Source organism: Pleuronectes platessa, chromosome 10, assembly GCF_947347685.1.
Source record: "Pleuronectes platessa chromosome 10, fPlePla1.1, whole genome shotgun sequence".
NCBI lineage: Eukaryota > Metazoa > Chordata > Actinopteri > Pleuronectiformes > Pleuronectidae > Pleuronectes > Pleuronectes platessa.
Genome location: NC_070635.1, coordinates 24,212,191 through 24,227,118, shown reverse-complemented (window position 1 = coordinate 24,227,118; position 14,928 = coordinate 24,212,191). Strand labels below are relative to the sequence as shown.

The window sequence follows — 14,928 nt, the reverse complement described above, 5'->3', positions numbered from 1 at the left end:
ACCTCCACCTTACAGAGTGTGAAAGGAAGCTTCCAAATCCATCATGTTGCTTTCAAAATCTATTTCACAACTTTATGGTCACCTCGTGTAGTGTGGTGTGTCTGTGCGTAAAATCTAATCTAATCTGATCCGAATCGTCCTTGGAAGAATTCAGACTGTCAGATACTCTGATAAGGAGAATAACAGCTCTTCTGTAGTTCCCCCCCCCCCCCCCCCCCCCCCCCCACACACACATAGACACCTAGGGACCTGTGTAAATGGGAAACCTACTTCAACATCAACATGGTAAAGTTAGATTGAGCAAAATTGACCATAGAGCAGTTTTATTGTAACTTAATTCAGGAAATAATATAATAATAAATGTATTGACATCCAATAAGTCAACTTCTGTGGATAATGTGGACATGTCAGAAACTGGCTGCTGAAAGAAACAACAACAGCAACATCTCTGCAACTTCCACATGTCCTCTCATATCTTCATCCTGCAGTGGCGGTTCGCTGGATCGAGTGCGCGTCTTGTTTGCAGGTCTGTGACATGGGATTGTTTGGGGGAGCCGCGCACTGAGCGACCATGTGGGCGTGTTTCTCTCTCGGCCCAACAGTCTCCGCTCTTGTGCGGAGTTCAGAGCGCAAAACGTACTTCTTCTGGTGCGACCAGAGAGCGCAAAAGTAGCAGCTCTCCGACGCTGAAGGCGCAACATCATCTCCGGCTCCCGGCGGCTTCCCCCGTATCCAACCTCACCGAGAAGGGGGACGAGAAAGAAGAGTTTCCCTCAACATCTCCCGCTCACTCTTCCAGCCATGGACGCATATCGAGTGGTAACGCTATATCTGGGCCTGCTCCTTGCTTTCCTTGGGAATATACCGTGTTTCCAATCGGCTGCTATCATCTCTCCCTCTGCGCCGAGGAGGAACAGGGGAGCGAGGATCCTTCATCAGGACGGACAGAGGTCATCCAAATTCTTAAAAGACATCTTCGCGTCGTCGCATCCTATCGTGGAGCTCCATAAAGAAGACCCAAAGGACTCTATTGTGCCGCATGAATACATGCTCTCCATATACAGGACATACTCGGCTGCAGAGAAGCTCGGACTAAACGCAAGCTTTTTCCGCTCCTCGAAATCTGCCAACACCATAACAAGTTTTGTGGACAGAGGAACAGGTTGGTTTCTGTCCGCTGCTTCACCTCCATCAGCTCAGTCTTGCATAATTCTGTAGCAAAGTTATTTTCCCCTCATCTGACTGACCAAGTATTATCCTCTTAGATATTGTTTGAAATGCTCGCAGACAACAGTGACTCGTAAAACGGCAACAGTGCTTTAAGATCGCAGCGGATACTTTTACGCAAATAAAAAAAAAAATCGATATGCAAACACACTTTTACGAGTACAACACATCAATAAATCATATAACGTAATTTGGGATCGGTGGATTTTGGATGCTGCAGAGTAAGCTGTGTGCAACGGTACAGGTTTCACCGGGCTGTTGCCGCACTGTCGCCGGATCATGTAATTTTTTCTCGGAATAAGTTATATTACGCCTAAATGAACCCCCGGGTAACACGACAGTAAAACACTAATTGAGGCTCTCTTAATTAAGGCTGTAAATCTGCTCAGACTGCAGCATGATGTTCACCCAAACTCCACGTGAATGGGGAGGAACGTTTTTTCCCCCTGGATATTAAAGCACTTGCTGCTTGTTTCCTTCTCGGTTCTTGTATTTGTCGCTAAACTCAAACACTGAAATAAACCAGTGCATTTTAAAATTATAGAACGGAGTTGAATGCCAGGTCCGACACTACGTTAAATCTTTTGAGTTGTGGTGCCCAGTGTATCCAGCCTGTGCTGACAAAGGGAGCTGTGGGGGCCATGGGGCAGAGCCGCTCGGTGTGAGAAGCAGGTGTTTGGGTCAGTTAACGTGTGTAACCAGGCGGTTAGACCGGCCTGCGAGGACAAACACAATCTAATAAACACAAACACGTTCGGCACACACAGGGGGACATAAGCCAAGTTAATCTTTGCAGGAGAAATAAAAGCTATCTTTGTTTGCGTCCCCTCCTGTCTCAAACACTCCGAGTCTCGGCGCTCGGACGCATGAGTGCGCGCTGCAAAAAGTGCCCATGGCAAAAAGTTGTTTAGTCCAGAGTGCGGCTGGTTGGAACCTGCTGTTATAGGCCAACGATTCTAGAGATGCAGCCGCAAACCTCCAGCGCACATCAGCCCTTTCCCCAAAGATGTAAATTCGATAAAGTGTAATTTAAGAAAAATTATAATCTGAGCTGTGCTGAAAACAACTCACGTGACATTCCGTCACACATTTACTCGTTTCCAGCCAAAAAAGAAAGACTTTAAAAAAAAGACTGCCTCATCCCTGCGGCCATTTCTTGCAGTGTGAACGGATCCGATTTGAAAAACGCCTCACTCTCTCCTGTGATTTTGATGTGATGTGTCACTGGCTCTGACCCCGAGCTGGACCCTCTGAGAGCTGCTTGGCATCGAACGGCTGATTGGAGTATTTGAACTCGGTGATCTAATTGAGTGTTCATGTCATAACATATCAAACACTGTCTATTCTACCATAATGGCCCGACCGGGCCACGATGGGCACATCACCAGCAAACGACGCAGGGATGAAACAAAATCCGCGAACACCTCCTCTGCTGTGAAGTGGTTCATCATACCAATTATTATTATTATTATTATAATAATAATAATAATAATAATAATTATTATTATTTATTGTTCTTATTATTATTGTTTATGCGAAACCTCCCTTTGCGACCGACGCTTTAATTACGGACAATACTTTTTATTCCCGTTGTCCCATCAGCTCAGGCGCTTTCGCTCTCTCTTGGGATTCCTCTCAGCATCCCATTAGTGTTGCGCTGCATTGACCTGCTGAATGAGCCTCAGCTGGGAGTTTTCCTATAATTTAAGTCACCTCCGTCAGGAAAGAAATACACACAGGGGTGGCTACGTTTGGCGCGTGAAGCCATAGTTCTTTGCGTCTTTTTACGCACGGCTAGATGCTCTCATCTACGTGATCTACGGCTTCATTGTGCTTTCAAACTGTAGGTGAGTTACATTTGCTTATAAAACGAGGCGGGGTGTTTCCTTGAGGTCAAAAAAGGCGAGATCAGAAAAAAAGAATAACCCGAATCCCAAAATTACTTTTGGCACTTGAGTTAACTCATTAAAACGCAGATGGTGAAGCTCTCTCCCTCTCTATGTGTGTCTCTCTCCCCCTCCTCTAAACAGAGGCATGGATGACAAAAACATGTTTTGCGTTTCTTCAAACACAACCAACAAGGTCAAACCAAAGTGCACAGGATGCTTCTTTATTAACCAGACAATAAAAAAAGGTTCATTGTGTTCTCCACCAATTATCCGCTGTGGAGCATCGCAGAGTAATGGAAAAAAGGCCTTTTACATAATAATGAAATTAAGAAGAACTTTGTACATTTTTAACTGTCAACACGGATCGTGTCTCGCGGTAATAATCCACAGTGTGCTCGCTCCGTGCAGGCGCACTTGAGGGGAATGTTGTCGTTGGCAGGATGAGGTGAAATATAAGAGGGGAAGTGCTTTAATGAGGAAGATGGGAATTGGGAACTGTTAATTATTTGGTGAACTTGTATTCGATTTGTTTGAGGTCTTAAAAAAAGAAACCTAATGTGGACCATACGCGGAAAGTTTCTACAACGAGCACAAGTTTCAGTCTGCTTTTACTGTTTGGCTGGGCAGCGTTCACGGAGCGAAACTGACGAGAGGCAAAATATAACCTCAGGAGATTTTAAGAAGTTTTTACAAGTCTTTTAACCACGACGTTTACATACAAACATGTCACTTTTTATTGACAAATAAAAGATAAGACATTTTCAGACGGAAATAGAGACAATCTACCTTGACAATGTGCTTTTATTTTTAAAGAAACATCAAAAATCCTCCTTGACAATCAGCAATTCAATTCAGTTTTAAAGATTCAATTATTTTAACAATAAGTAGAATTTGTCACATTTATAGGGAAATACATTACTTGTTTCTAATGCAAATATCATTGTCTCTTGAATTTTCATGAATTAAATGTACTTTTCTTGTTAAATGTGCCTGCACTCATACTACTGACGATAGTTTTTGGGAATATCTTCAAAAAAAGGAAAACAACAAAAACAAAAGAAAAATATCACCCTTATATACAGAATTATTTTGTTTTGTTCACATATTTTTTTTTTTTTAAGGCCTTTCTACGCAGTAAAAGAACAAAGCTCATTTGCATCCAAACATAAAAATACTGTGAATTGCAGCCTGATATTCGTGATTAAGTTGAACATAGAGCATTCTACTCTGTGTTAAAACATGTGTGATTGACGCTTATCGTGCATTGTCTCTCAGCGTTACATTCCAAGCCTCATTGGTTCTCCTTAATGAAATCTTTGCAGGCCTACTGGCTCTCCGGCAGGGAATAATGCATTAATTGTGTATTGTTCAGTTGAGTGTACAGTATACCTCTCCTTTGTGTCTTTTCTTTTTTTAAATCTCTCTGTGCCTTACTACTCTGTCTCTCAAAAAAAGAAAAAGAAAAGTAGCCACATCTCTGCTGCTGAGATTTAAGACTTAGTGAGGCCGCAGAGGAGGAAAAAGATGACTTCCACACTGCCAAAGTGGTGGAAATTAAGAATCAATCTGTCAGCAAGTAAAATGAAAGCAGGGCTCTTTTCATTAAAACACACTGGATTTGATTAAAAGTGGCGTGGAATTAAAATATCGCCATGGATTTAATAGATTACTGTTGCTGCAGTGTCAAAAAGGAAACCTCTGACCATGTGACAGATGGGTAAAAGATCCACATGTGTGAGATTATATCATTGTCATACAAGTTGGTTTGCTTTGCGTCATGACAGGGATTCAAGTTATATTTATGATATAATATATATATATATATATTGCAGGGAATTTGATGGAGGAAGCCTCAAAGCAGGGTTTTGTAAAAGGAACCCTCATCATTACGGTTGTCGTTATAAAAGACAGAATTGTTATCAAGTGGAAACCAATCAAAGTGGATCAGGGGGAAGGAAAGAGGTCATCATGGGTTCATAAGGTGGGATAAGCAACATTTCTCACCAGCAGTAAACCTGGTGGTAACTGCGAGTTTAGTGTATATATTTTTTTTCATTCTCATCCAAACCGAGGGACATGTCAGCTGCGGTTTGTTTCAGGCAGGTTCCGGGTGGACATTTGAAAAACAAGAGAGAGAGAGAGAGAGAGAGAGAGAGAGAGAGAGAGAGAGAGAGAGAGAGAGAGAGATAGAGAGAGAGAGAACGGGGGGCGGCGGCTGGGGGGATGGGAGTGGGTGGAAGGCCTCTGTGGGAGAATGTGTGTACCCCCCCCCCCCTCCTCCTCCTCCCTCCATCCCTCTGAACACTGTACACCCTAAGTGAATCTGACTGCAATTATTTCTTTCTTTTATCCCTGCAGACGATCTTTTGCACTCTCCTCTGCGAAGACAAAAGTATCTGTTTGATGTCTCAACCCTTTCAGACCAAGAGGAGCTGGTCGGGGCGGAATTAAGGATATTCAGGAGGGCGCCCGGGGATTTGCAGGCCTCCCTGCAGACGACGGGCCTCTACGACGTCCAGGTCTACCCCTGCCGCTCGGACAAGCTGCTGGACTCCCGGTCCCTGGACCCGGTGGACTCCACCAAAGCCGGCTGGGAGGTTTTGGACGTGTGGGAAACGTTTAAAGCGCACCAGCATCATTATCACCACCCTCATCATCATCCCCACCACCATCATCACCATCACTACCAGCAGGAAAACCAGCTCTGCCTCCAGCTCAGGGTAACTCTCAGCAAATCCGACACCGAGGTGGACCTGAGGCAGCTGGGGCTGGACAGGAGCAGCCGGTCCCAGCAGGAGAAGGCCATCCTGGTGGCCTACACCCGCTCCAAGAAGAGGGAGAACCTGTTCAACGAGATGAAGGAGAAGATCAAGTCGCGGAGGTCCGCGGGCGAGAAGGATGAGGCGGCGGCGGTGAGGGCCTCAGGGAAGGAGGGGGCGCCGCCGAGGGGCGTAAGAGGAGACGGGCCCCGGCGTCGGCGCAGGACCGCGCTGAGCAACCGGCACGGGAAGAGGCACGGGAAGAAGTCGAGATCCCGCTGCAGCAAAAAGGGATTGCACGTGAATTTCAAGGAGCTGGGCTGGGACGACTGGATCATCGCGCCCCTGGATTACGAGGCGTACCATTGCGAGGGGGTGTGCGACTTCCCGCTCCGGTCACACCTGGAGCCCACCAACCACGCCATCATACAGACGCTCATGAACTCCATGGACCCCAACAGCACCCCGCCCAGCTGCTGCGTCCCCACCAAACTCAGCCCCATCAGCATCCTCTACATAGACTCAGGCAACAACGTGGTGTACAAACAGTACGAGGACATGGTGGTTGAGCAGTGCGGGTGCAGGTAGTGGCCATTATTTTGTTCGAACATTAAAAAGACAGAGGAAAGATACGTCTCGAGGGGTCCCAGGTTGAAGATGTAAAGTCCTCAGTGCAGGTCTGGAATGCTTTGACGCATGACGCGCCTTTGTCTTTTATTCAAAAGGGATGCGCACAAGAGGCGAATATCTGCTATTTATTCAGACGCAGTAACAGCCACATTCATTCACACTCTCTGCCTTAAAAAAGTGTTACGTACATACAGTGCACTCCCATCCACGCAAACCAAGTTACACGCATCAAACGGGCTTTTGTTTCCCCAGAGCGAGACGTGTCCATGTGGCACAGGGTCTGGGAACATGGTGTGTGATGTGACTACAGGCGGGATGGGAGCCCATTGAGTCCGTGCTGCACCTGTTCGTGCCGAGGCCAGAGGACAGTGGGCTTTGCCTGTAAGCGCTTTGTTGCAGCTCTGCCGTGTGATCCCGCCTGCCAGGCCGGATTCCTTTGGGTATGTGCATCCAGCAGGCTGTAATTGCCAGTGTCCAGCTGGAGTCAGCCATTGCAGACCCGAGCAACTAGTGCCTGTTCTCCACATAAATGAATAAGAGAATAAAAAGAAGTTAAATAATAAAGATATAAATGAATGTCTAATCTACAACATGCACACTCACATACACACACACACTGGTCTGATGAGAGGTGGTGATGCCTTCAAGAGATTTCTTTTTTTTACAATATACTGGAGACCCGTGTGGAGGCGCTTGGATATGCGTCATGCGCCTTTTTGAGCACAGAGAAGGACACAAAACCAGACTTGTGCCTGAGTGGGGCCCAGTTGTAAAAAAAAAGAAGGAAGGAAGCAAGGAAAAAAGAACGAATGAAAGAAGGAACTCAATATTACTGAGGCGAACTTTTTGCTCAAAAGTCTGCATCTTTACGCAATGCACTTCCACAACTGACTGCGCCAAGGACACGCGGTCAGCGAGAAAGTTTGTCCTCTCCGATTACGAAGATATGGAAAAAACAGAGACTCGCAAACGAGACGATATTTAAATGCACATTAGCTTTGAATGCACTGCTGTTCATTATTATTTTTTGAGCTGTAAATATTTGTACAGTGGAAAACTTTACAAAGTGTAACGAATGAAGAAATGAGAAAACGGCATTTCTTTGTAAATATACAAAATGCACTCAAATCGGTATAATTTCTATTCTATAATTATTTTATTATTTGTGATGTACAGAGTTTCATGATAATCATATATTTCTTACATTGATAAGAGTAATTTAAGGTGTATTCGTTTTTTTTGCAGAGGCTGGAAAATACCATAATTAATGTCTACCTCACAAATACATATAGGATCTGAGTTTTGAGGTGCATTCAGTTAGAGTGTAAAGAGCTTTTACAATGATATATAAGATCATTTATATACCTATATAATATTCCACACCATTACTGTACAAATAAAATTCAAAACAAAGCGCACCAGCCTGGAACTTCTCATGATTATTTTTCAAGTGTCATGTGATTTCTCTAAAAAACATAAAAATCGAATGGAACATTTGTATGGCGTTTCTTTCTGACTGAAATAATGATCTCATTTTTTTTTTTTATTAAAGGAAACAAGTGGTCATTAAAAAATGTTTTCCTCTTTACCTTGAATTAGATGTAGAGAAATTACACCCACAGATAACACATGGCCTGTTCGTGTAAAATGATGTAGAATGAAGAAAATAAAGGAAAAATTGGAGACTATATTTTGGCAATAACAGCCAACTGTATTTAAAGAGACTTTCTAAACTTAAATTTGATTTGTTTGTACAATATACAGTGCAAATGAAGCACATACACCTTTTGCTTCAGGTATTCAAGCTTATCTGTTAGTTCTCCCTCTATGTAAACAGTCTCTGCTGATATAGACAACACATGTCACTATCAGGTGACTGGCCTGCTCAGGACTGCACCACTAAAATCCTTATAAACATATGGTGACCATCCCAGCAGGAGGAAACCCACTGACTGACTGTCACTGATATGGCACTGAACGTACGGACCCCAGCTATTTCACAATGAATTAGCCCCGCCTGAGTCAAGTTTACTTAACACTTTAATGTTTCCCAATCTGTGGATGAAAAGAAGAAGAAGTTTGAAAGAAGGGATTGCTTCCATATAGGCGATCGACCTTGGCCTGGAAACAATTAGGAAATTGCTTTGAAATGTTATATGTTGTCCAGGCTCTTGTACAGTATCATGTCACTCCCCACATGTTTGCTAGGGGGAAACAGAGGATGCTAAGTGCACTCTTTAGCAGTCGCTGCAAATGACTGACACAACAACCATTCCCTTGAGTATAACCAAATGGCCCTCCAGGCTATACGTCTGGAACACCATCGCCGGGGTGCTACTATACGAGCCGCGCCATATCCTGCTCACAAGTGCACCTTGGGAGATACTGTGACACCAGCCTAAGTCTCTATTCAGTGCCAGAGATGAGGGCTTTGCAGCTGATTACGGATTAGAAGAGCGAACGAACGGTACCTCGTGAGATAAAGCTTTACTTTTTGATTTATATTTATTTGACAAGTTCCCCCGGTCTGGTGGGCACAGGCCTAGAGGTGAGACTGACTGTTAAGGGAACAGTTAAACGGTGATGAAAGGGAAAGGAATGCTTTGTTTACCCGCTCCAATCCCTCATTCTTAAGTTAAATGTTCCAATAAACTTCTTCATCACAACCACCTTATTGTCCCTCCAGTCCACACCGAGGCAGAGAGACCAGGAGAGAGAAAAAAACGAGTTGTGTTTATTTGAAACTTGGTCCTAATATATTAGTCTAAGCAAACTGAAAATGGCAAAGAGACGGGTCCTTTTCATCAGAAATGTGGAGAATGTATAACACAAATAGTCTTGACACCCCACATCTGTGTGTGGAGGCTCCTCTTTAGAGATTCGAAAGGGCTGAAAAAATGAAGATCTACAACGTGATTCTGTGAGTGGAAAGCCCGGGAGCGTCTCCAAGATAAAAAAAAGCCCCAAAACTCCTGACTTGCATGGAGACATAAATGTTCCTCATACTTAACCTCTCTGTTATCGGTAGTGTCCTCATCAGTGACAGGAAAGGCATAAATTACACTGATCTCTCGGACAGCAGAGACTTCTGAGAAAGCAGAAATTTGTTACAGAGCATTAGAAAATGTATCTTGAGGACTTAGGTCTCGTGCTTTGAGCTGTTGAATGGATGCAATTTAAACGTAGAGAGGGGGAAAGAAAAGGGGGGAGGCTGGTCACTGCCAAGGTCTGACTTTTAAACTGCAAGCCTATACTGATAAAATCCAGCAAGAACTTATTATCCATTTGTCAATGAGCCTTTCTCGGCTCATAGATTTTGTTTTGCCTCTAGAGGGGTTCCCACTTTCTCTGGTTTCTTTGAGTTCCCACCGTTATGCATTGCAGATATTGTGATTCCCTCCACAATAAAGCTTGACACCTTTCTGCAGCCAAGAACACGGGCCAGGGCAAGGTGGTGCTTCTCAACGCTGAAGCAGACACAGAGTAAAAACACTCGTCAAGAATATAAAGCATGCAATGAGTGAATTTGCATGCAACGTTATACAGAGAGTGTGTGTTGCTGTATGTATTTGTGTGTCTGTGAGTGTGTTATCAGTGGACAGAAGTGCTGCAGCACACACAGATGGACAGATGATCGGTGCAGGAGAGCAGCAGATGCCTGAAGTGACCCCTACTGCTGCCTTTCATTGAACGACTGGCTTCAACACAAAGGCAGGGGCGGCCCCAAACATTAAATACACTTGCTTGTGCCTTAATGCCAGAGGTCACTACCTTTTTCTCTCGCCCCCGGAATTCATTTACTTGAGGTCCGTCAAGGGAAAGCACAAAAAGGAGAACCTATTTAAATCACTTGCCAAACGAAATGCACAGTTTCTAAAAACGGGGGTTTCACTTGGTGCTGGCGTCGATGCACAGACGGATAATAAACCTCAGACAGAGCAGAGGTAGTGTAACAAAAGAGCAGGGTGTTTTCCTCTGAGGGGGCATCTTGCCTGTCGATTCCTCTGCTTCTTCCTCTGTGGCCCGACAGAGAGCCATCCCTCCCTCCTGTCAGACCATACGGTAACAGGAGGACAGCAGACACCTCCACTTCACCACAGATAACCAGCTAATTGCATTAAACTCACTCCCAAGTGCACTTTTGAAACGTGAGGATGATTGGCTTATTCCGACAGAGGTAGCAAACACGCCTACAAATGTTTTGCCCCAGAGAATCATTCACTGTTTTTGTAACTCAGAAGGAAATTCATTTAGAAACTCGGAAAAAAGCAATAGACTGAAGTCAACTTCATATATCTGCTCAGGAATACCTGTCCATAGAAGCCCGTTTTTCTTCTGTTTATTTTCTAAAGGAATGTCTGAGGGTGCCCTTTCACCCCCTCCTCATCCATTTACTGCCCCTGGTCTATGTTACAGACAGTGACCCGGGTCCTTGCCATCCCTGATTAACAAGCACACCTTCAAATTCTCCTGCAAACCTTTGCACAAAGGAAGAATGTCCTTTTTGTATTCTTGCAGTCCATCGTTTTATGTTTTCTTCGAGTGTATCTCTGTGTTTGTGCGAGGGTCTGAATGAGCTCGAGTCAAAAGTAAATTTACTCAGTTAACTCTGACAATGCTCATGTTTGGGAGCAAGGCAAGGACATGACCTCGCTGCCAATTCACATCCGCCGCGGCTTGTGGAGAGGAGAGGGAGGGCCGTTGACCAATTGTGGACAGACAATGGCATTCACTGGTCTGGACAGTTGCCCCGTTGAAGGACAAATTAGGTCTTAAATCCATGCTTTGACTCGTAATGTCAAAGGAAAAGACAGGAATTAGACTCCAAAGCCACTCAAGAGTAGACTGGAATATGTTTCACGGCTAAAAATTTAGGAAAAAACCAGAACATCAGAGCACAACTCTTTCTCTCCTCATCCATGCTCAATCAATGTCCATTAACTTTTTCTCTTCTCTACACAAGACACACCCAAATCAAAAAAAGACCTGGGTGGTAAAAGCAAGAGGTTTTGGTTCTGCATTGTAAAACGAGACATGTAGGCAAACAAACATGGGTCAGGGGCAATGAGGCAGCAAGACAAGGATCTGACTTTGGAAGAGTGGGGGTGGTGGTAGGTGGAAGGAGGAGGGCGGCGGGGTGCAGGAGGACTTGATGGACAACTCCACAACTCGGCAGAGGCAGAGCTTTCACTTAAAAATGGTGCCTGGCCTATCTCAAAAGGTCAGAGCCCAGAACACTAACACACTACATTAATCATGAGAGGCTGCGGCCTACCTGTCTAGCATTTCAGCCGTGCCGTACAGTTAACCTCAATTATGCTTGATTACGAGGTGTGGAATACGCAGCACGCAGGCCGGGGCCGTGCAAAAGATCAGGCATCAATAATGCAATTTCAGATTAGATGTGCCGGTCTGTCAATTTGTGGAATTGACAGAATGGTTTCTCCGGGAACAGGGACAATCAACTAATGATGAGAGCTCTTTGTCACATTGTTCACTCTCTCAAGGTCTTCACATATGTGATGTCCTAAGCTGAGAGGAGTCACAAATATGTGCGTACGCACAGACACTGCATACATGTGAGACACAAACGCACACACCAAAGCATTGTGTGGTGTACCAAAGAGAGCTAGAGGCTTTATACCGTCCCAGCCCCCGTCTTGGTAATTGCCCCATTATGTGTTGGTGGTAGATGGAGCCATTACAGATGTTTTATGATGGGGCCATTTTCATTTTGTCATCCCAATGAGGGATAGATTTATGGTGCGAGGCAGTCTTGCGTTCAGGGGTAAAAAAAACTCACCACAGCATTCCCTAATACACAAACACACACACTTGCTAGTGTTTCCACACACCAAAACAGAAATACATTTAAATTCAATGCCTTATCTTGGTTTTTTATTACTGACATAACATAGAGTCTGACCTGCCATCGCCTCACCCAGCTCTCTGCTGTTGGCAGCAACTTATGAGATGAATAAATGTTTGATGGCCCCGTGGAACAAGGCACACTTCCAGGCTGGTCGTCAGTCCGTTCTTCAGGGTTGGGGTGGGGTGGTGGGTTTGGAGGGAGGTTTCTAGGGGAAGACCTCCTCGAAGACTCCCTGGTCCATAGGGAAGCAGCGGGCCTCGAGTTAAACCAAGTCTGACACTTTCTCACCAAATGTTATCCTACTAAAAGGAACCATCATAAAGGGCAAAGCAAACAGCAGTTAGCTTTTCAGAATTAATCTCTTTTAGCTTGCAGTGAAGTGTTTGAAGTGCTGAACCACTGTTTGGCTGTGCGGTTTCTTTCCAGAGGCTGTTTTGGTGTGGTTCCCCAGAGTTCTCGTTTGGAAATCAAATCTTCAGCTCACTAGCTTTTATGCCAAGAAAAATAATGGTCATAAATTGGTGCCTGAATAGTCAGTCTAATTACAGGGCTGCAAACTGAAAATTTACCCCGAAACTCACAGCTACATTTATTAGGTTAACAATAGGGACACTGGGGTAGCGTTCGCAAAGCTTCAAAGGGCTCAACTTATTTTATGAGTCGTTTAAGTGGCGCAGGGAGATGTTCAGAAATTGGAGTAGGTCCTTGTCCGTGTCAGAAATGACTTTCCTTTGGTGGACAAACTGTGGAAAGTTGTCAGGTACAAGTCTCTTAACAAACAAGGTCAAAAGAGGAACACTCATTATTAATCATTTACCAGAGTAGCACAAAGACAGGGAGAGAGACTAGATAGCCCAGGGACCCAGGGCATGTGACCGAGACACTGCCTCATCATGTTACACACACCGGCCCCTGTGATATTTCTGACACCTCGCTCCTATCAACCCTACCTGCCTGCCGTTTGCCGTTGATTGATTTTCTCATTGTGGCGTTCACCTCAGACAGCCCACCCCCGTTGTCTTCTTCCTGAACCCGTTGCAGCTCGACTTCACTGATCATTTTGAATTCAAACAGCAAAGTTTCTTCTGCAGCTGTTTGAACTTCATCAGGAAACCTGTTTTTGAAAAGTTGGTGCATGGATGTGGGCTTGAATGAACCATGTTTCGCTGACTGAGGTTAGTTTCTGTCAATTCTCTCAAATGCTGCTCTTTATTCCCTGCAACATAAATTGTCCCGCTCTGGCATGAGGAATGGAGTGAGGTTTGTTTGACCAGATGTAACTTTATCAGGGACTCTCTCTACCGCTGCTATTCTAACATCTCTTAGCTCAGCCACAAAAAAAAGTGAGCTCTCACACAATATTTCTGTTTGCCGTAGTCTGACCTCTTTGTGAACTGCGGTAAAGTGAAAGGCACTTTCAGCCAGGGGGAATCGGATGGCTGTAACCATATGCCTTTCAACTGATACAAAGGTGGGAAAGGGGGAGGCCAGGGGGGTGTGTGTGTGTGTGTGTCTGTGTGTGTGTGTGTGTGTGTGTGTGTGTGTGTGTGTCAGAAGTGTGTGTCGATGGGTTGGTGTGTGTGTGTGTGTGGGGGGGGGGGGGGGGGGTGTTGCATGCTAGGGTGAAAAGGAAAGTGCCGTGCTGCATCTTTTTGTGTTGGTAAAGTGGTGGCAGTTTAGGGTCGGGGGGTTTGGGGGAGGAGAAGAGGGGGGGTGCTGTTGGCTGGATGCGGTGCTGATCTCAAGGCAGAGTCCGGCCAACTGACTGTTGAGATGGAGCCCTCTTATGGATGAGTGCAATAAGTAAACAGCATTCCTCTCCCCCTGTCTGACCTGCTCTTGTGTCTCTGTTTCGGTCTTTCTTTTCTCGTCTGTCTTATAGTCTGTCTGTACTAGTAAAACACTTTGCCTCCTATAGTTTGTTAATGCTGTCTGAGGAGCTCTAGAGATACTTTCCTCTGACTTCTATCCGACCATAAGACTGCGAAAGGAAAAAAAAAAAAAAAAAACACAATAGGGCTATTCAGTGAAATTTACCTTTTTTAAATATTATTATCCTCATACAAATCTATATATTTTTGGGAGATTTCAAGTTAAGGTGCCATATGTATGTATTTTAAAACATTCAAAAAATAAATTAAAATTATTAACAGAATGAGAAGAAGGTTAAACAAGGACAACAATGTGTTTCAGAGATTTCTACCATAGACTGTACATAGAGATGGATGAAATCCAAAAGTGAAGCCAAATTGTCTCCATCGCCACCTGGTTATAAATGTTCATATCAATGGATTAGAGCTGGATCAAACTAAATTGCAATTTCAGATAGTTTTTATAGCACTGATTTATGTTCATGGGCTATGTTCATGTTTTTTCTGGTAAGTTTGTTTTGAATTCGTTATTAAATGTTGAAACAACAGGATCATGACTGACAGCTGAGACTAACAAGTAAAGTATCCACTATCGCTACTTTGCAGACTCATCCATCTCCATATACAGCCAATCAGTGCGTTCGACTTGTAGAGTGCTGACTTAACGTGATGCATGCTGG

At 44.5% G+C, this 14,928-nt stretch overlaps 1 protein-coding gene across 1 annotated transcript; it reads left to right on the top strand.

The window, feature by feature from the left end:
- The first annotated feature begins 641 nt into the window (after positions 1-641).
- On the top strand, positions 642-8,004 carry gdf6a (growth differentiation factor 6a). Its single transcript, XM_053432860.1, has 2 exons — positions 642-1,162; positions 5,475-8,004. Exons 1-2 carry the CDS (start codon positions 802-804, stop codon positions 6,461-6,463), a joined length of 1,350 nt encoding a protein of 449 aa, XP_053288835.1. The 5' UTR covers positions 642-801; the 3' UTR covers positions 6,464-8,004.
- The last annotated feature ends 6,924 nt before the right edge of the window (positions 8,005-14,928 follow it).

Coding starts and splice junctions, on each gene's coding strand:
- gdf6a (XM_053432860.1), top strand. CDS start 802: ATGGACGCATATCGAGTGGTAACGCTATATCTGGGCCTGCTCCTTGCT. Junction 1,163..5,474: donor TTTTGTGGACAGAGGAACAG/GTTGGTTTCTGT, acceptor TTATCCCTGCAG/ACGATCTTTTGCACTCTCCT.